This window comes from Epinephelus moara, chromosome 5, assembly GCF_006386435.1.
Source record: "Epinephelus moara isolate mb chromosome 5, YSFRI_EMoa_1.0, whole genome shotgun sequence".
NCBI classification, from domain to species: Eukaryota; Metazoa; Chordata; class Actinopteri; order Perciformes; family Serranidae; genus Epinephelus; species Epinephelus moara.
Genome location: NC_065510.1, coordinates 14,593,199 through 14,614,833, shown reverse-complemented (window position 1 = coordinate 14,614,833; position 21,635 = coordinate 14,593,199). Strand labels below are relative to the sequence as shown.

The 21,635-nt window shown below is 42.1% G+C and overlaps 2 protein-coding genes across 5 annotated transcripts in view; both read right to left on the bottom strand.

Moving 5' to 3' along the window:
• sh3pxd2aa (SH3 and PX domains 2Aa) overlaps nt 1-9,625 on the bottom strand; it is a 151,277-nt gene extending 141,652 nt beyond the window's left edge. For all 4 annotated transcript variants that reach the window (XM_050045236.1, XM_050045237.1, XM_050045238.1 and 1 more), the window contains exon 1: nt 9,051-9,625. In XM_050045236.1, coding sequence (XP_049901193.1) covers nt 9,051-9,146 — 96 coding nt within the window. In that variant the 5' untranslated portion in view covers nt 9,147-9,625. The remainder of the gene's footprint in view (nt 1-9,050) is intronic.
• Nucleotides 9,626-13,373: 3,748 nt separating this feature from the next.
• stn1 (STN1 subunit of CST complex) lies at nt 13,374-21,569 on the bottom strand. Its single transcript, XM_050043844.1, has 10 exons — nt 21,316-21,569; nt 20,921-21,139; nt 19,296-19,391; nt 19,111-19,188; nt 18,358-18,531; nt 17,945-18,056; nt 14,890-15,040; nt 14,426-14,548; nt 14,254-14,326; nt 13,374-13,859 (listed from the first exon to the last, which is right to left on the bottom strand). Exons 2-10 carry the CDS (start codon nt 21,051-21,053, stop codon nt 13,702-13,704), a joined length of 1,098 nt encoding a protein of 365 aa, XP_049899801.1. The 5' UTR covers nt 21,054-21,139; nt 21,316-21,569; the 3' UTR covers nt 13,374-13,701.
• Between the last annotated feature and the right edge of the window lie 66 nt (nt 21,570-21,635).

The following is a 21,635-nucleotide window of genomic DNA, read 5'->3' as shown; positions in this document are numbered from 1 at the left end:
GTCTTCAGCACACATCAGACCACACTAAAACGGCACGACTCATCCAGTGATGTTAAGAACGATCAGTTTGGGTCATTCTCCGAATCAAAACAAAACCAGAGCCAGCGCACGTGATGCCCACACATGCTCTGTCTCTCCACGGAGCATCACCATATCTGAGTGACGTCATCCTAAGTCAAGCTGTTGAAGAAGAACGCCAGAGAGCTGGAGGCCGTGTTCAAGCACATGTGAGTTTATCCTGAATGCAGACAGAGTGTAGGAGGCGAAAAGAACTGCCGTCATGCTTTCAGACTTCTGCAGGAGACAAATAAAACGTTCCGCAATTACAAACAACATCTGGCACTGAAAACATGAAAACAACCGACAGCATGTGTGTGAGGTCCTGGTAATAACAGTGCGAGAGCATCCGCCACTTTTGTCAACCACTCCTGTTGGTGTATGCAACACTGATACACACTGCTGTCAGTATCAGCGTCACAGAAGGGCTCTGCAAACCAAGCATCAAGAACACTGACTTTGCTAACAGACGTCAGCAAAGCCTCTAACTCTTCTCTGTTTCTCACACACGCAGCCCCTGAGCACTTCCAGCTAGCCGTCAAACTCCCCCAAACAATGGACGATCCAAAAAAAGCTCGCCTCATAAACCTCCTCGCACATCAGCCTCCCAGTTAGGGGTGAGCATCTGAAAACAGGGACCCTTTTCACCGAGATATCACTCTGTGTTTGATAGGCCAATAAATATTTGAGTGGGGAACAGCTCTCTGAAGAGATGTTTTATGGTGCCAAATAACAACATCGTCTTCCAGTCTGGGCCTTTGCGCGGCACAGGAGTCTCTAGAAAATGAAATGTTATGGGACTGGGACTTGTAGGGGAAACAGAAGCTTAAAGTAAACATGGCCGTGCCCAACCTCGCTCTCCCTTTTATCACCTCCTCCTGCAAACACGTACACACAGAAACCGTTCGCGGGAGGAGATTGTGTGTGTGATGATGTGTGTTTGCGACTCAGCGGTCCAGCTTTCCCTTCGGTCCGACGAGCACTTCCCTTTGACAAAGCCCCGAGTCTCATTCCCCCTCGTCTCACAAGATAAGCATTTCCAGCTGGTTTCACAAACATTACAAATGAGATTCAATGGGTGCCACAGATTGTGTCGTTCTCTCGTTCTCTCTCCCTCCCTCTCTCCCTCGTTTTTTCTTCTCACAGTGACTAGCCTTGTCTCCTGAGACAGGGTAGCTAGGGAAACTAGGCCACAGACTGGCCCGCTGAGACAGAAGAGCCCAAAACACAGTGCAGCTCAGCTCAGCTCTGAGAAGCTCCTGTTACACTTTAACTGTACTTAGAGTGGCCTGGATACTCCTCAACAAGCCTTTCTATAGAGTTGGACAGATTTGGGAAGCTCATGTTACACTACTTAACTACTCTGTGGAAGCAATAGCCGTGCATTAAGAGTCCAAGGTGCATTAAAAACATATTTCTGTACGTGTCATCTACAGCAGATCATTAATTCACTGTCTCTAAGCACTAGAGGATTCTGCCTGTGAGTGTGTTTTGTCACATTAGCTTGCCAAGAACAATTATTTGTTTTTAGTATGTGTGTTTTTAAGGAATACTCTGACATCTCTCTGAGTGAGACGGAGCTAGAGATGCTAACTGGCATAAAAACAGTAGGTAGCCTGGCTCAGAAAAATCTTTCTTTTCAGAGGCAGACACTTTTAAGCCTAGTTCACATTACACGATTTGCACCGCGATTTTGACGTCGCAGAGGATCTTGAGAGCCACCTTGGGTTTGAGGTGAGTCGGCAGATAGTCTGCCACGAAGAGTCCTCATGTGTGAACAAGCCTACGAGCAAGTTGCCCCCTCGTCTGCGACTGGGACTGGATATCTGGCATGCTAGAAAACTGGAGAAGCCTGACACAACTGACAAAGAGCATCAGCCAATGAGAGGCGGGATACGTCCCACATCAGCACGCAGGAGGACGGAAGAAATGTGAGGAGGACAAGCCGTGACTTTGGGCTTGTTTTTTTGTAAAGTCGCTTACAAATATTGGTAGTCACGGGTTGCAGTTTTTTGGGCTTGTTTCTAAAGTGGAGTTGCTTACTTCGGCTTGCTCTCTAAATGCCATAGTCCTGGTTGCTTGTTTCTCTCCCAAGATCTGGCAACACTGACAAGTCGGCAAGCAACAACAACAATGGCGGCGTCCACAGGATCACGGAGTGCGCGTTGTGTTTGGACCCAGGCCCTGGAGCCAGATCTGATTCAACACTGAGAAGAATATCCATGCCTTTACAATGTGTCGTCTCCCAAGTTAAAAAACATAGTTTGGTGACATCACCGCATTATCTGGGGCTCTGTCAGCGAGGGGTCTGTGGAGAAATGTTGTGGGGTGCACACACAGGTCGTAACGCAGTTGGCAAGACTCCAGATGACAGAAACACACGTCGCCAGGTATGAACACTCAAAAGATTACGATAGTCTCCGCGACGCATTTTGCGGGGTGAAAATCTTGTAACGTGAAATAGCCTTAAGCAGAACCAAGCTGTCAGTGAATGGCCATCTGCCTTGACCGACTGGGATAAGAGAGAAATGTATACAGTTATAATAATGATCGAAATATGACTAATAATAATAGGTAAAGTGAATAATATTGATCACCTTATTGCAATGCATATTCTGCTGGGAAACCCTGGGTCCTGGCATTCATGTTGATACCACTAGACATGCACCATGCAACCAAATACTGTTTCAGACCAAGTACACCCCTTCATGGCAGCAGCACTCCCCAAAAGCAGTGGCCCCCCAGCAGGACAATGCACCATGTGACTCTGCAAACACTGCTCAGGAATGGCCAGAGGAATGTAACAAAGAGCTCAAGGCATCGACCTGTCCTCCGAATTCACCAGATCCCAATCTGATCGAGCATTCATGGGACGTGATAGTACCCCACCTCGCAGCCCACAGGACCCAAAGGATCCGCAACCAACGCCCTGGTGCCAGACTCCAAAGGGCGCACCCCAGAGGTCCTGTAGCCAAGCCTTGACAGGTCAGAACCAAGTCTGATCCAAGGCGGCCCAACCCTGGATCCAACTTGGCTCTGACCTGTTGAGGCTTGGGTTCTGGCACGTCCAACGGATTATTATCTGGGGAATTTGGAGGACAGGTTGATTCTTTGAGCGTTCTTCTGGTGATTCCTGAGCAGTTTTTGCATTGTGGCATGGTGCTTTGTTTTGCTCCCACTGCCACTAGCAAGTGCCGTTGAGTACTTGGTCTGTAACAGTGTTTGGGTGGGTGGTGTGTCAAGTGGCATCCACATGGATACCAGGACCCAAAGTTTCCCAGCAGAAGATTGCATTATAACAAGACGATCATTGTTATTCACTTCACCTGTCAGCGCTTTTAATACTAATTATATGTATATCATATAATCATCTCCATATCTAACACATAAACATGTATCAGGTATCAAGCCTTTCATCGAACTCTCCACATAAATCGTATCGATTTATCAATCGTATTTCCCAAAATGTCAAACTATTCTTTCAATCATTACACAAAGAGAGGTTAATGGTATTTAATTGAAATTGTGTTTGTGGTGCTCACAGTACCGAAACGTGACATTTAAAAACTTGCATATCTGCATATTCCACTGAACACACTTTATCTTTTTTCAGAGCGACTATTACAAGTAGAAAGAAAATGTTGAGTCTGTGGATCATCAAGAGTATCCAAGATTATGCCTGGAAAGAGATGTATTATTATTTGTCATCACATACTTGTATACAAAGTGACTAACAAGAAGCATATAGCATGTATTAACATAGATGTTATTTTCTGTTTCTTGCCCAAGGACTACAGATGTAAGTTAGCGTTTAGCCAGCTCTAGTACAACTAAGAAGCTGTGCATTGTCCCTGTCAAACAAACAAGTAAATAAATACACATTCAACCTTTATAGGAACAAGAGCTGCATAGCATCAAATATCATTGTTGGTGTCGTTGCTGTTGAAATTTTGGTGAACCTTTCATATAACCACCAATTACATTTATACAAGGTTGGGTTAGGGTTGGGGGGGTTAGGGTTAAGGGTTAAGGTTGAGCGAGGATTAAGCAAGGTCGACACACCAACCAGGCTCAGTTGATATATTCCACTGAGTCAAAGCCAATCTGGGGCTCTCATACCAAACACTATGTTTAGTTTCATTTGAATCCCCGCCTGTATAAATTTTAATGGGAATATGCACCACTAAAGCACAACATAAACTGAAGTGTCTTGAGGCACATTTTGCATCATTATCTCAGCTTGACGCCATGTCGACGTCGAGTTTTAAAACCATTATTATTTCAGTTTATATCATTCTTACATGGGGCGTAAATAAGTTTGTGTTTAATCAAATTAACACAAACTAATTGGCACACAGCAAACCTGGGGGGCAGGTAGTACTCCAGTATGGGAGTGCCGGTGGGTTTCAAGAGCTCCAGGCAAACTATAATTAAGCTGTCATGTGGAGTCTGCTGCGTGCACTGTACTTGATGGGTACTTGAAGGCAACAGAGTACATACACAATACCCAGAGAATGGGAGGAAGGGGGGTTGGGGTTGTCAATCTGGGCCCAGAGCTCATTTTTGCCCCGCGGCTCGGTACAATGACGCTTCGACAGCTTCAGAGTTTAGGTTTAGGTTTCACTGAGGCCACCCCATGTTAAAAATATATACACTAATAGTCCAGTGCTGTGTTTAGAGTGGTGTTATCCACTAAGTCAAGTTCACGGATGCAGTTTTGTTCTGGATGAGAAAATCTTTGACATGTCTAAAATTCATATCATACTTCCATGTCTTGTAAAGCAGCTACAGTACATCTGATAAAGGGGCACATATGGCGAGAGCTCTGTGAATTCCTCCTTTCAAAGCAGAATAAGTGTGCTAATTGCGTGCACATATCGTTAGACCCAAGGGTCCGCAGGGCTGAAATTGCATACGAGCAAGTCATTTATTATGACTTGTTTATGGGCTCAAAATAGGATCTGAACTGGGGCCATGAAGTGCACAGGCCCAACACAGCCTCTCACTTATAACAAGTGTGGTATTGATGAAGAGGGCCACGGGAGGGAAGGATCGGGGAGGTAATAATAATCACCAAGGCCTCTCGTGAGGTTTGTTTGGTCAGAAGTGTTGAGAATGAAGTGACCTACATTCTTTTAAAAAATGATTGACACAGATTTAAAATGAAAAAGGTTCATTTGAACAGTTATTAGAGTTTACACTAACAGCTCCAGAAGCTACTAAATAGATGTCAACATTATTTTTGTCAGCGACTGTTTCCAAGGTCACTTACATCTCAAATTTTAACACAGAAAAGGAGTCCGTTATGTGCATAGTATGAACATTCATAAGGTTCAACAGGGTAAAACTCCATCTGCTGATGAAGATCATGTGATGTGATATGATGACACAACCAAATGGACCTCGTGGTGAGATTATTTTGTCAACTGGTCACCAGATAATTTAGAATTTTATCATTTCAGGGTCTGGTCATTTTATAAACAGACCATCTTGATTTTAGACACGAAACATAAATGAAAGACGATGCTTTTCCACTTTTATGGTAATATAAACAGTATACCACTATATAACACTTTATATTAAGGTAGACATATTCACCATTAACTAGGTGCTTAATAGCATACATAGCATATTGGCTCTTTATTAGTCACTATAGAGTGCTTATTAATGCCTTATTCTGCACAACTGTATTTTAGGCTGTTAACTAAAAGTTTTCCATCAATTACCTCCTAATTACTGCTCATTGATAGTAAGTGAGGAAGTTAAAGGTCCAGTGTGTATGATTTAGGGGGACATATCGGCAAAAATGGAATAAAGTATGTTTTCTTTAGTTTCTAATCACCTGAAAATAAGAATCATTGTGTTTTCCTTCGCTTAGAACTAGCGGGTTATATCTACATAGGGAGCAGGTCTTGTCTGTGGAGTTTGCCATGTTGCACTACCATGTTTCTACAGTAGCCCAGACGAGACAAACCAAACACTGACTCTAGTTAGGGTTATTCATGTTTTCACGTCAGCCACCGTAGTTAGCAGCCTCTTTCCGAGAGCTTCGGAAAAACCCATTGTTTTAATGTGAAACTACTTTATTCACTGTTTTTACCAGTTTAAATCCATTTGTTTTGGAGAGGAAGAGACCTCTCCAAAGGTCCTCTGCGGATAATTCGGCTCCCAGTTAAAAACCTCCCAGATAATGAACAGTGAAGGAATACTAACCAGGAGAAGTTTCTGGTGGTTGTAATCTGCAGTCCTCACCACTAGATGCCACTAAATCACCTTAAATCTTACACACTGGACCTTTAATATGTTTTGAGCAGTGGTAATACCACAAGAATAGTAATTCTCCTTTAAAAATACTTAATCAATATGATCTATTGTTACCTGACAAATAAACCTACGAGTGTTAATAGTGTCCAAAAAACTCATAATAATGAATTAAATTACATTTTATAGAGTGAATGCTCTCCATTTTAAAGTGAGGGGTTTTTTTGCTCATAACTAAATCACTAATAGTTTGACACTTATTAACCTTCACATGCTCCCTGTTCTGAAGTTGACTCCTCTTCACACTCAATAAATCCATCATAGCACACAAGTACTGCAATTCATAAACCCTGTTCTTAAGTGATAAGGCAGTACATTTTTGATAGATATGTTTGAAAATCTCAAAAGTGGTCCTTTCAATAGGAGATACTTGTACTTGTGATGACTTTGTTCTTCTGCCGCTGCAGGGGAGTAGAACCTGCGCATCTCAATTGACCCAGTACAGGGTGTAATCACTTAGGAATGAGGAACATTGGAGAGAATTAATTTGGAGTTTTTTGGACACTACTTGTAGTTTTGTGTTCTGTTACATAAGAATAAACCATATTTGTTTAGTCTAATTTAAGGGAGAATGACTATTCTTGTGTCCACCTTGTAAGGCCCATACTGAGCAAATCATATCAAGATCCTAACTCATGTAAACCAAGTTCCCTACTAACTATCTATAAACAGTAATTAGGAGGTAATTGAAGGAAAACTCTTGGTTAATGGCCAAGTAATTGTAGAATATTGTCATGCTGAATAAGGCATTAATAAGTGCTTTATAATGCCAATAAAGAGCCAATATGTTGTTAATATGGATGCTAATAAGCACCTGGTAAAGGCTAAATATGTGTACCATAAGGAGCAGTGTGTAAGATTCAGGGAGATTTAGCAGCGTCTAGCAGTGAGGACTGCAGTTTGCAACCAGCTGAAACTGATAAGAATTCCTTGAGTGTTCATTGTTTAGGTTTTTACAAAGAGCCGAATTATCCGCAGAGGTCTCTTCCACTCGAAAACAAACAGACGAGGTGATTAAAAGCAGTAGAAATACTGAACAAAGCAGTTTCACTTTAGAAATCACTGTTTCTTCAATGCTGTTTGGCAAGTCGCAGACCGTTCTCAAGCCCAGCTCCTGAGATGTGTGCTCACCTTTTTTCTCTGGTGACTTAATGTGTGCTCAGCTTATTTCTGATCTAGACATTCAGGAGGGTTCTACCATGAGCCGAATTATCCGCCGAGGTCTCTTCCTGCCCAAAACAAATGGACTAGCTGATTTAAACCGGTAAAAACACTGAATGAAGCAGTTTCACATTGCAAATCAGTGTTTCTCCGATGCTGTTTGGCATGTCGGAGACGGGCCAGCACCTGCTAATGTGTGCTCACCTTTTTCTCTGAAAACTTAAGATCTAGATATTCAGGAGGTTTTTAGCAGGAGCCAAATTATCGACAGAAGTCTTTTCCTCTTCAAAACACGCAGCACTGATTTAAACAGGTAAAATCACAGGAAAAAAAAGCAGTTTCACTTTGAAATAAAGTGTTTTTTTGACGCTGCTCCTCATGGAGGGGCTGCTAACTATGTTGGCCGATGCCTGTGAGGCTGAAACTTTGTCTATCTGGCTGCGGATGTTTGGTTTCCATCTTAAAACTCAACGGAAAAATACAGGATAGCTGACATTGCTTGAATTAAATCATTTGGTTAGAATTATGAAATTCCTCAAGTCTGACGGCTTTATCCTGAAAACAACTTAATGTTTGTCGTTTCAAGGACATCATTCATTTAATCTAACTCCAAGAGACGTTGCATCAGAGAGACTCGTTCAATGGCACCCGAGGATTACAGCACGTGGCATACTGACACAACAGCACTTTATCCTGTTAAAACAATACTCACAACTTTCAATGAAAAACCCGTTTGATTGTCCTGATCTGAGGACCCTTACGGTTTAAAGGAATATCAATAACTTACATGGTAATCGAGGAATGGACTCATAATTTGAGGTAGCCAACAAGAAGAACTGCTTGGCGACCAGCCCAGGCGTCTTATTGAGACAGGCGTTTATTTGTCAAAATGTGTAGCCACACCGGGCTAGTGACAGGGACTGGGCATCTAAATGGGACTAGGCTTTTAATTTAAATTTCACGGTATTAAGACCAGACTTGGTGAATTAAATAGTGACAATAAACTAATTCCCATTTTTGGGGGGACCACCTGAACTACCCAAATTCTGTCTATATGCACCACAGTTTTGACTCACACATCAGTGATTTGTCTGAAGACCAGCTCTGAAGATGTCATGATGATCTTGACATATAATAACCTGCATGACCAGGTGACAGAGCTGATGGTGCCCAGGCTGCTTGTGTGACAGTACACAGGTATGACAGCTGGCTTGTGATGATGAACTATGTGTGTTGAGACACTATATGGAAGGTAAAGCTAACACTTGCTTTGTTTATTATTTATCATCTCCCCTGAACAGGAGTGTAGCAGTGAGCTTAGCTTAGCTGTGGTCTCCACATAGCAGCTAGGCTACATTTAGTGGACTAAATGCAGCGTTTAGGTGTCACACAGAGACTGGGAACAGGCCAGACACACACACACACAGCTGACACATCTGAACGGGACAAGGTAAGACATAAGGTGATATGGATGAAGATGAGGCAGACAGACAGACAGACAGGCAACTCACGTAGTGTTTGGACGGATTGCGCCTCTTCTCCACGTCCACGACTTTCACGTCCAGCACAGTCCGAAACTGCATCTTGACCCTGCAAAGGCTATGCATTAAAAGCGACAGGCAGGCAGGCAGGCAGCTGCTGCGGCTCCAGATAAGCTATCTTGTATCACGGGAGGGAGATCACAACATTCATCGCTGTGTCATTTAACCATTCAGCGGTCCATTAAGAGATCAGCGCGCTCGCGGCCAATTTGGCAGCTCTGACTTCCCCTCCGTTGACGCAACCACCATCAATCTGATTAGAAACTTATCGATGAGCCCGTGCTGATCGCTCACACACACACACACACACACAGCAGAATATCCAAGCGATGTTCACGTTGCCTTCAGCCACACAGGCTGGCCGGTGGCGGGCGGCGCGGCGCGCTGATGAAGGCGGTCACCTTAAAATAGAAAAAAGAAAAGTGAAGAGTTCCTTTGTGTGTGCCGTGATGCCTACACAGGGGGCATCTGCATACCTGGAGGTAACAGGGGGGGCTGGATGATTGCAAGGGAGCCGGCAAATCCAGCGCCAAACGCCTCCTGTGTTACAGCAGGCGCAGTGAATTTAGGGAACAGAGTGGGATGGGCTTCACGCGCGTCCTCAGGGCTACTTGGAATAAAGCACAAGCACTGGAGCACAAAAAATATATTTGTCTGTGGCTTCCGAGACAAGAAACGTGCTGTTGTGCGACATGAATATGAAGCAGTGTTTGCAGAGAGGCGGTGTAACAATCATATATGTGCCTTACGCATAACTTTTCCTGCCAGCTCAGGAAAACGTGCCATAATGTTACATAAATCTGGCACAATGTGTAGCCTACCAAACTGTGTGCTACCAGCTGAAATGTGCTCAATCTGCAGCCTGATTAATGAGGCTCTGATCAGTTGGTTCACACTCTCCAGGATCTGAGTCATGAGCAGCTTTCTGGCCGGAGACACGAGCAACTGGAAATATGGATACAGATGTTGCACAGGCGACCAATCAGCGGCAGCCTGCTCTACATGAGAGAGCCAATTAACGACCAAACACTGCCCCCCTGTGCACGCAGATACACGGGCCTGCAAGACTGTAAAGAAGCCCCATTTAAAGGCTTCTCTTCCCTTTTATTTAGTTCATTAAATGAAAAGATGCATAGAGTAGGACCAAGACCAGATTATCTTTCAATTCAGTTATGGAAACCTACTTTATTTTAATGGCTTTCCTTTAACCATGAGCCCAAGGCTACAGCCGTCCAACTGGGCAACTGCCCCAAGACTCAGGGGGCCCTGAAAGCTCCAGCCTTACTGTGTTGCAACTGCTTTATTGTGGTGTAATTGAATATGCATAAGGGAATATGCAAGGCTGGATTACTAACTAGACAAAGTGGGCAACTGCCCCAGGGCCCCACATCCTCAGGGGCCCCAAAGAACCCAGAGTTTATTGTTAGGGAATTCATTTGTGGTTATTAATTCAATGGATTAATGTAACGTATAATGGAAAAGGCTTTCAGGGAAATAAAACATTTGGAATTAAAGGGACGCTGCACAGATTTTGCACAAGGTTTAATTTAGTCATTATGATGAGCGTCGCATGTAAAAACAGCATTATATTACTCTGTAGCTCCGCAGGGAGCTCTCTAAAGTCTGAGAAAATCCCATAGATTTTAATAATAACTAGATACCAGATGCCAAGATGGCAGCTTTCATTCCAGTGGAGCTGCTTGCCTGGCGCATACACCATAAGTTTTCTTGCTTCTGGGTTTACTTCCACGGTATGCAGCCCAGTGAATATGCCCAGTAGTGTTTCTCCTGCTGGCCCTGCTCGTGAGTTCCCGCTCACCTCATAGATAGACCTCATAGACTTAACATCATGATGATGTAATGGATTTTTAATTCGCTTTTCTCGGCTCGAGGAAACTTTTACAAATATAAAATCTCCTTGGCTCAAAAATTCAGAATAAAAAGATCCAATATTGACGTTGTTTGTAGTTCGAGTCCTGTCAACAGTTTCACAATGGTGGCCTATGAGGAAAATGCTTTTTCGGTAGCAGCGTATTTTTCGCTGCAATACCGCAAGTGACCACTGGGAAAAATATGCTGCACGGCTGAGCTGCTTTCCTAGGGGCCTGGAAAATTCTCTTGACTTGGGTTTGGATACTAGCGAAGGGTGAAAATTAACAAACTAATTTTTTGTTCGACTCTTTATAGTGTCTGTATGTTTCTGGTTAGCCTGTCGAACACCCCACAGTTCACGTATCCTCAGCTTTTCCCACTCACTGTTACAGTAGGGTAGTGCTCATACTGTCTGCTGGGGTGAGTGAACGAGAAACAATCGAGTGCCCCAGGGTTGATGATTTCTGTAGCCGACATGGAAGTTAGCATCGCACTGGTTCCCTTATCAAAGGCTGATGGGATGATTTTTCCCATTGGATTTTGGATTATTGCGGAAAATAAGCTCCGTGGCAAACATACGTTTATGATTCTTGCATGTTTTGTTCAGCAAGATAATTTTCACAAATGAAAACCACTTTTATGATTATCGCGGCCTAAATACAATAACCAGAAGTAAAAAGCTAACATTAGCCTATAAGTCAACTACACTATTGTCGCATGACCTCATGTCACCACCTTAATAAGACTGTATAGCCGTGTTCGGCCCAGCGCGGCGTGGCAGTCTCATTTTGCTACTTGTTAGCAACTGGCTTTTTTAAGACTATTGGAAGCTTTAAAGTTCACAAGTGGGGGATTCACTGACGTATTTTACATCGTAGAACAAAGCATGAAAGTCTCTTAAGCTTGTGTTAACCACTGACCTTATTTTAGGCATCTATCCAAAAATCCCATTGACTTTGAGACAAGGGAACCATGAGTGGTAAAATGCTAACTCATTTATGGGTTTTAGGACTCATTCCTGGGGCACTCTATTGAATCAGACTCAATGTGAGACTTCTGCCAGTCAAGGGCAATGGTGCATTCATGTGCTCCTTAGATGGTTGTTCTTTCAACTTCAGTGTGTATTCATGAGCTTAAAGCTGTAATGCCGAAACAACATGGACATTGCAATCAAGTCAGCCATCAAATATGATCGGACACAAATTTTTCCGATTATTCCGATACCACTTGAATGCAGCACAAGCTCTGGAGGTAACTGGGATTTCTACTACTTATCCCTCAAAGAAGACAGATCATTAGTCAGTGACATTTCTGTAACACCGTATTGAGCTCACATAGACTACCTACATACAAGTGGGATGCTGAAACGGTTCATTAAAATGAATATTTTATTTTACTGGTAATAAAGTGAAAAGAAGTTTTGTGGGGTGGGTAGCACTGGCTGTAGAGCGTGCATGTACTACAACAGAGTATCATGGAGCACCTGACACCATATTTTACAGAAGGTATAACTGGAAAGGTTCAATGCGTTTACATGTATCAACTTGAGGGAATCAATACTGTGAAAAGAGTCAGTCTGCCCATCACTGTGGGAGACTACACATTTTCAGCTGAAAGCCTGCATTATGAACCCGAGCATGGGGTTTGAAAGAGTTGGGCATGTATGAGTCAGGGGATTACATCACAGGTTACATTTTAGAAAATATAGGATCCAACTCTTGAAGCTTGACCTATACTAAACAAATAATGGAGATGAATGATGTGGCATACTTGGCATGATACATCGTATTTGTGTCATTATAACCACACCAGGATATGACAATGTGCTTGTAACAGCTGATTTAATATTGGCAACAGAGATGGCAATGATGATATTATTTACCTATTTTTTTCCCCCACATTTGTCTTTTTCTGGTCTAGCCAGTCGAGTGGGGGGTGGATCAGTTTGATCAAGATAAAGTGGACATTGTTTAGGGGTGGACAAGGGGACAGGAGGGATATGTTTGTGTACTGCTGCTTGTGGACTTCCATCCATCCATTTTCATCTGCCTATCCGGGGCTGGGTTACGGGTGCAGCAGGCCAAGTAAAGCACCCCAGACGTCCCTCTCCCCAGCAACGCTTTCCAGCTCCTCCTGGGGGACCCAAAGGCACACTCAGGCCAGATGAGGTATGTAATCCCTCCAGTGTGCTCTGGAGCTGCCCTGGGGCCTCCTACCAGTGGGACATGCCGGGATCACCTCTAACAGGAGGCATCCTGATCAGATGCCTGAATCACCTCAGCTGACCCCTTTCAACGTGAAGGAGCAGCAGCTCTACTCCGAGCTCCCTCCAGATGTCTGAGCTCCTTAGCCTCCAGCCATAACTAAATCAATAACTAAACCATAACTAATCCAGCCATACAAGATCTTTGTTGCATGGTTTGCCATTTATTTCTTATTTATTTAAACATACTTCAAACATATATACAACAGTGGAGTGCACAGTGGTCCTCAAAGCTTCCCTGATGTCCATTTTCTTTGGCATGACTTCATTTTAGTTAAGGCATACATTTATAATAAACTTAAAATTTAACCTTAGAACACAAACTATTCTTGTTAAGTGCCACACTTGACTATAGTCATGATGAAAAAAGGGATACAATTGGCATGATTTACTTCAAAATATCCAACGCTCACATTTTGGAGCAATAAGCTGCATTACACATAGTATATACACTAACACCGGGCTTCTGACCCCACTGTGCTCCGGTTAAAACACAGTGTAGTGATTGTCGCTGGTGCTGACTATGTCACTGTTGCACTCCAGTGATTTGAGGACCAGCTCCAGTGCCACTTTGCTCACGTTGAGGCTGTAGCGCTGCCTGACTGCAGACAGGATGTGCAGGATGTGGCAACCCTTCTCCGCATCTACAGGCACACAGGAAGAAGCAACTGTCAGCACACAGGCATGTATGTGACCGTTGAGACCACGGTTATATGGAGACTTTGGAGTATCATGTAAAAAGAGGAACTCATATAGTTTAGCTCTTCTTATTTGGCATTTCTACTGGATTTCTCTTTACAAACAACAAGCAGTAACACAAAAAGGCGTCCGCTCCCCTAAATGAAGGGCTGATTAGCGAGTGACAGTCAGTAGGTGTGACTGCTGTACTAATCTAATATTTGACAAGCAGGTGAAAAAAGCTTTAATTCTTGACGTCTTCCACAAGGGAGATTGTCACGGAGTCAAATTAAAACTACAGTAGGTCAACATTAATCAGTTTGATACTTAATTGAGAGCCAAAAAGTTAAGTGCACTTACACTTCTCTCTCTTCGAGTCCTCCCTGATAATGTCTTTCACGGCTATGAGCAGATCTTTATCGTGCGCAGTCACCTGGTGAGGGACGACAGCATCAAACAGACACAGGTCCATAATGAATCCTCGCTACTGAAGTGGGAGGAATTGATTTAAGCCTTGTCTGCTTTTTCTTACATGATAGACTTCATCCTGGGATTTGACCTTGCGGTACACGACACCCTCATCTTGTAAAATTTGCAGGGCCTCCTTCAGAAGCTGGCGAAGCTGCTGGCATGCAGATGGACCCGCCACGGGCTCCTTGACAGCAACAGAGAAACATGATAATGCAAGACCACTGAAATGAAGTTATAAACATATCGAAACACCTTACAGTCAATATATGAATAAGCATTTCTCAGCGTAATGACATCTTTTCTAGTTCTGTGGGAATAAGGAAATCCAAAATGTCAAATGAAAGAATACAAATAAGCCGCTACGCTAAGAATCAAATCATGGCTGCTCTTCTTTATACCATTCGTCATTCCCACTTAAGAAGGACACATCAAATACAGCCAGACGTTTCAATTCGTTTCATCCCACTACCACACTTCTTCAAAAAGAAACAGTTCCCATATCATTATTATTATTCCGGCGTGTACCTGGTCGGCTGCAGCTGTTTGAGGCTGGCTGGAGATCAGAGGCTGCAGGAGGTCCTGAACATCATAGGGTCTGAACCTGGCCACCGACTTCTGCTTAAAGAACTCCTTGATGATATTCGTTGCCTTGGAGAGGGAACTGATGGCTGACTCACTGAACAACAGAGAAAGAATCTGGCTTTAATACAGTTTATACTAATGCTTGTATGTTTAGAATTGATCATCACCGAGTCAGGTTCAACTGTGATAGCTTGTTTCTATCATTTTACAATTGTTTTATTGTTTATTTGTTGTTGTCTTTTGGTCTATGATACTTTACAGCAATGTTAAGTGGAAATAGCTTTAAAGAAATAGACATTTTTTTGCTTTAACTTATCATTATGAAGTAAATGTTGATTGCACAAAAGAATGGTTATAGAGTAAGACACCAGGGTGTTTAGATTGGTCCCCTGTAAGCTTCACTTTTGCAATTCTGTCTGCAAATGAGTACAATCTCCCTGGAAAATGAAGGCTCGATTTATGGCACAAAGGAAGTGTGTCAACCATTGTGCGACCAAAATAGGAAGAGGATAGCGCTTTTGTTTTCCCCTGTAGCTATCCCCTGTTACCAAAGAGTATTTGCAGTCACTATCCCCAACAAGGCAAATGGCTGCTGGTGGAATAACAGAACTAACTGTTTAAAACAAAATGCAGTGTGTCCCGTGTTGTTGGAAGATGCTGGGCTCTGAGGAAAACAGAAAGCAAACTGGTTGTCTTTGCAACAGTGGCATAAATCAACAACTGATTCAACCAAAAAATTGTAGTCATGATAGCTGATTTTTTTTGCTGGAAAGGACAAGAATTTTGTTTTGTTTTGCTCAAAGCAGTCAGTAGCAAAGGACAGATCTGTTCTGCCACCATGGTAGCTGTGGTAGCGGCTGCTAACAGCACTCAACTTTCCACCGTTTTCCCCCAATTGCAGAAAAATGTTGCATTTGTAAGTCTTCTGATAACAAATGTTGTCGTCTTCATGCACATGCTTGTATTGTTTCATTCTTCCAATGTGTTTGTAAGTGTGTGACCTTTGCATTCCCCTTCTGTAAACATCTGTCGTTACTTGACGTCATCAAGAGATTTACATTCACTATACTCTCGCCTTCAAAGACAGCCCATTGACTGCCTGACAGATACAGCCGATGACCTAACATGTTATATACCAGACTGCAACAGGTATGCTCCTCTGATGTAATCAAGAGAACGTGATTAAATCAGGAAAGCCCAAGAAAGCTATGATTGATTTCTCATCATCTTGTCGTCTGAGTGTAGGTATACAGATGCCCTGTATTCACTGAGCTCTGAGCCTGAGGTTGCGCCTTCTCTATAGAGAATAAGCTCTCTTGCATGAAGCTATTCAGTCTTGTTTGCTGACTCCCGAGCAGATCGGCTAAATTGCCACGACACTCTCATTACCAGTTTTGTGGGTATTTGTCGTTTATTATTTGTGTAGGCTGCACACGTCCTTTTGGTCACTTTCACTTCCAGTAGTTGTAATTGGCACAGGGGTGTGGTTTCACATTATTTTACCTGTTCATTCACTGGCGTGGCAGCTCTTAGACAAAGAGGCTGAGTTTTTGACTCCGATATTTTCTGTTGACCGTAATCACATCACGTAATATTTCGTTTCATCTCGTTTTGCTTTAGTTATCTCAGTTGTTTGTTTAATAAACCATCTTAAAACACATCTCTGGACTTCCATAAGGATTTCTTTGAACGAGTCACAGTTGAGAGCCTGCTCAGCCTCTTTGCAGCTTTTTTCATTGATAGTAGTCGCTACATACATAGTGCAATCGATAACGCCAAAAAGTGCCATGATGTATGATAATTTGACCGTTTTCATGTTGCCTACAATTAGTTGTTGGTTTTATTTTGCACTGTCTCTTTCTAGTTCATTTCCCAACATGATCAAGATAGCAAAATATGTGTCCTACGTCTGTGTTTACCTATTTCTTCTCAAGTAACCTCTTTCAAATCACACTTGGTGTAGGCTATGATAAACATGTCTCGTGGGCACAGGTGTCTGACCTTGAGCTTTCTCATTGAGGTATGCTTTGTTCAAGTTGAGTTGTTTTGAATGCACCAGGTAGCATGGTTTATTTAATTGGCTTTAAATCTTTATGCAGAATATAATCAGGCTTCCAGTCATGCTATCTAGTCATTTAATTTTGTAATAGGGGGCTATTACAAACTTCGGACTGATGGACTGATGGATGGAACTCATACCCCCTTCCCCGCATCATTGCCACAAAATACAATGATTTTAAGTGTCTGGTGTCATAGTTTAACATTTCCTATCTGGCAATGCTGCAGGGACCTCTCCATGCCACTAAGAAAACATTTTTTGTTCAACATCGGGCTGTATCATTGATTGTCTTCATTAGGGCATCTCTGGACTTCAGGAGGGATTTCTTTGAACGAGTCACAGTTGAGAGCCTGCTCAGCCTCTTTGCACCTTTTTTCATTGATAGTAGTCGTGCCATGACGTCTGTGTTTACGTATCTCTTCTCACGTAACCTCTTTCAAATCACACTTGGTGTAGGGAAAAAAAAAATGTTTATGCTTGGCTGAGACGGAAAAGATGATGTACTGATAAAAACAAAATGTGACAAAGGGCAATGGAAACAGCAAATAAATCATGAACTACATGAAGCATGTGCATTCAAAGTTCACTGAATATTCGACTATGGAGAATAAAAATTGCAGCAGATGAAGATATCAGATATGCGTGGAGTGAGATGGTGACTGTGACCTTCCTCACAAATAATAGATGAAACAAACATAAATGCCTTATTTCTATCATGTTTTCCACCATGTGAACTTTGACTGTTGCTCTTTTAATTATGTTATATTCATGTCCCCCCCCTGCAATTATTTAATGGCACTCAACTGGAGCATTAGTGTCACCAATTGTTTATCTTGTTAAACCAACTACTAATTTTCTCCTAACTGGTGGAACTGGATGAATCCTGACTGTAGTGTGGTTATCTACTCTGATCGTAATTCAAGGGATGGATGTTTGTACCCCGTTGCAGTAGGTTGCAGCTGGAATGGTTTGTCATAGCACTGTCGGTAGAGCTGAGGAACCTCCATCATCCACGCTATCTGGACCGCCATCACTGGGTCGTTCACTTTATCTGGGAACACACATGGACACAGATACACACATGATGAATGGGCAGAGGATATAGATGACATGTGTACTCTAAAATAAAGACTGCAGTGTGTGTGATTGTGTATGTGTGTGAGAGAAAGAGACACAAGTAGGCCACTATAAAACAGGACTGCAGTGCTACGATAAAGAATGTCCTTGCTAGGCTAGAGTGCGTGGAGAGGGACTGTGTGAGCTGATGCATGTTTGAGGACGTGTAGCTTCTAATAAACATTTGTTGTTTTATTCCAGTGAACGAAGAGTTTTGACATTTGCTAAACACATACAGTAGGTAGAGGCCATGATTTCTCTCTGTTGTCTCGACGTCTTCACCGGTCCTCTGACTCGGAGCAGCTCCCCGATCTCTAGACGGCAGCGGCTCTGCTGGGCCTCTCTCAGCTTCTTCAGTTCAGCAACTGGGTTGAAGCCTCCCTGAGCCCCATCACCGTGTCTTCCCTCTGCTGATGATGACAAATTGATATAGAATAACACACAATGATTTGTGGAAATACATTATTCTAGCAGCTTCACTGGAGACCAGACGAACAACTGAATGTCCCACCTCCTCCATCATTCCATCCCACAATTACAGGAGGGTTTGTCCGCAAAGGTGCAAAGCAATCCGAGGCCTGTACAGTAAAATCAGCAGCTAGAAAGTGAAGGTTTGCCCAGTTTAAGTGGGCTACAGAGGATTCATAGGCAAGTCAACTACCAGGCTGCTATTGAATGTAATTGTGGTTGTTTAGAAGGAAACTTGAAAGGGTTCCTTATAGACAAAACCTATACAGTAATACAAATACATCCGGTGATCTGGTCTGTTATTTACATGACAATTTCAGCTAGGAGGATGACACAAGGCTCATGTAAGTTACTTGGTCAGAATGGTCAACACAGAGACAGAAGTTGCTGGTATCAGTTTATTAATCATTTTCTTTTGGGAGTCAGGGTGTAGTGATTCGCAAAGTGCTTCCTCAGGTGACTAATACAGAGCAAAACTTTCAACCATGCTAACACGGAGATTCATTCAAATGCAAACTCACATGTAGAAGGATCCCCCTCCTCTTTCAACAGGTCATTTTTCCAGCATAGGCAGTTTATTACGCCAGTGCCATCATCCACTGTGAACAGGAGGACAGATATTTGACAGAGTTCTGTGATACAATACATATTGTACTGTATTTGCTCATGATTTTATTACTGAAATATCAACACGCAGCAAAATTACCTCCATAACAGAAGAAGTCGTCTCTTTCTCTCTTGTAAACCACCGTGCCAAGTACATCCACTTTATAGATTGGATGTGAGTTGTAGAAGTAAATACCTGAGAGACATGGGATACAGAACAAAATAATAATCTCTAGGGATGCATGATATTGAATTTTTGGCCGATATCTTATATGCTGATATGCAACAACTAATTTGACCTATACCGATATCGATATATCCACTTTTTACCCTACGTTATTTTAGTGATCAAGTCTCTTCTGTAGTGACATTAACATCATATTTTGCATGTAAACTCTCATCCTGATGGCCCACCAGCAGATGGAGACACAAAATACAATACTTTTCAATGTATGTAATATTCATTCATTGTGCAAAAAAAAAGAAACAGCATCTCGGATGATACCAATGACATGCTGATATTATCGTCGCCTAGCTATCTCAAAACATAAGTTATTATTATATTACCAGTCACTGAGTCAAAAAAACGGAGTCACTTATTAACCATATAAAGATCTTCAAATGCTAAGTTAAACCTAATCCATCAAACAGGGTGTCTACAGGTATCAGACAATGAAATTGAATATTTTTTTAAGATCCTTTCAAGTTTTTCCCACAAAGTTAAGACTGATTTTTTGTCGGGAAAAACATCCTTTTCTTATTCAAGCACCGCAGGTAGGTATAAAGTTAAGTAGTATATAAGTGGTCCCACGCAGAGGTAGGTTTTATGTAGGAATATGGTTATTAGAGTGAGTTAGGTTCATCTACATTTGAGGAGCAGGTGCGTGCAAGTGTAAAGTATGTTCAGTAGTAAGTTTAAAGATTTGTAACGTGAAATACAGCCTGTAACTCAAAAGAGCCTGACTTATTTTTACAAAAATAAATTAAAGATAGACAAATGAAATTAGATACACTGTTTGAGGCAATTAAGACCTCGAAAATTCAAATTTAAGACAATTTTATGACTTTTGAGGTGAGATATTTTTAAAGTTGGATTAAAGACATTTTATGACTTTTTAACAGGCTGTTTACAGATGTCAAACACTTAAACCTTTAGCTTTTTAAGACCTTTTCAAGATAATTTTCAAACAAATTTAAGTCAGATTCTTGAACAAACTGATGACTTCACGCACTGCAGGTGAGTGAAAGGTAAGAAATAGGCCTATATATGTGATCCCGTGCATAGGTGGGTTTAATGTAGGAATATGCTTGTTAGAGTGAGTTAGGTTAAGTAAGGTTAAAGTGTTAGGATTAAAGATTTGCAACATCAAAAATGTGGACTTTCACGTGGGAGAGCTTGACTCATTTTGAGAAAAAGAAATTGAAAGATGGAGAAATTAAAAAAGATCGCATGTTTGTGACAATTAATTGTCACACGTTCACATTTAAGACTGTTTAATGACTTCCAAGGCATTATATTTATTATAATGTAAGATATTTTAAGACTTTTTAAGGATCTGCAGACACCCTGCCCTGTCAAAGTAGTGATAAGTCACATAATGATGCGATTGATGTAAAAAAGTAAATGAAGCCGATTCAAATAGAGAGATCAAGGATACAGTGAGTAAATTAAACAACTTTTATTGTGTTTTTGTTTGTGTCTGTGTGTTGTACAGGTGTTATTACCTGGCACCTGTGTGGACTCTGTCATCTGCAGGATGTCTCTGACATACAGCCTGGCGAAGGCAGAGAAGATCGGGTCCCGTCCCCACAACATGGACGGAGGTTCATCCGCTGGATCCATCGCAGCTGCCTGCATTTCATCATGAGGGCAAACGCGAATTAACGGTCCCTCTTTTAGTGAAGCGACGAGGAGAGTTAGCTAGCTAACCACAGTGGAGTGTCCTGAGAGGAAAAGAGGAAGCGAAACAGTGGTCACGTGACACAATTTTAACTAAATATATTTATAAATATATATACGGTTGTTCGGTAATATGTAATATATTCGGTTAATGAATGAATTTTAATTTCTAAACATTAAAATATAATTTTTTTCAAAATAAGTTGTACTAGTATTTTACAGTCTTGCGCGTTCCTGTGCCGCAATGGTGTCTGGGACATGTAGTTTCATGGACACAAAGAAACCGGACCGTTTAGTATTTCTTGGGGCGATGGTGGCGGTTTGTCGTAGTAACGCGACAATTAACAAGTAAAACACAGCAGACTGATCCTTTGTCTTGATGAAAACATGTAACTTTATCGTTGTAAATGGTTCAACGGCCGTGAAATGGTCAGTTGTGTTTGGTCTCCCGTACAGACGAGGGCAGCAGGAGACTGAAATTACCCCGCCAACTGTCAAACACGAGGAGGACGAAGAGAAAGAAGCTGTCGCGCGCACTCG

Excerpts from the sequence above, each read along its gene's own strand:
- stn1 (XM_050043844.1), bottom strand. The coding sequence starts at position 21,053 with ATGCAGGCAGCTGCGATGGATCCAGCGGATGAACCTCCGTCCATGTTG. Across the intron at positions 19,189-19,295 it reads CGACTTCTTCTGTTATGGAG|TGGATGATGGCACTGGCGTA; the intron begins GTAATTTTGCTG and ends TCCTGTTCACAG. Across the intron at positions 13,860-14,253 it reads GGACTCGAAGAGAGAGAAGT|ATGCGGAGAAGGGTTGCCAC; the intron begins GTAAGTGCACTT and ends GTGTGCCTGTAG.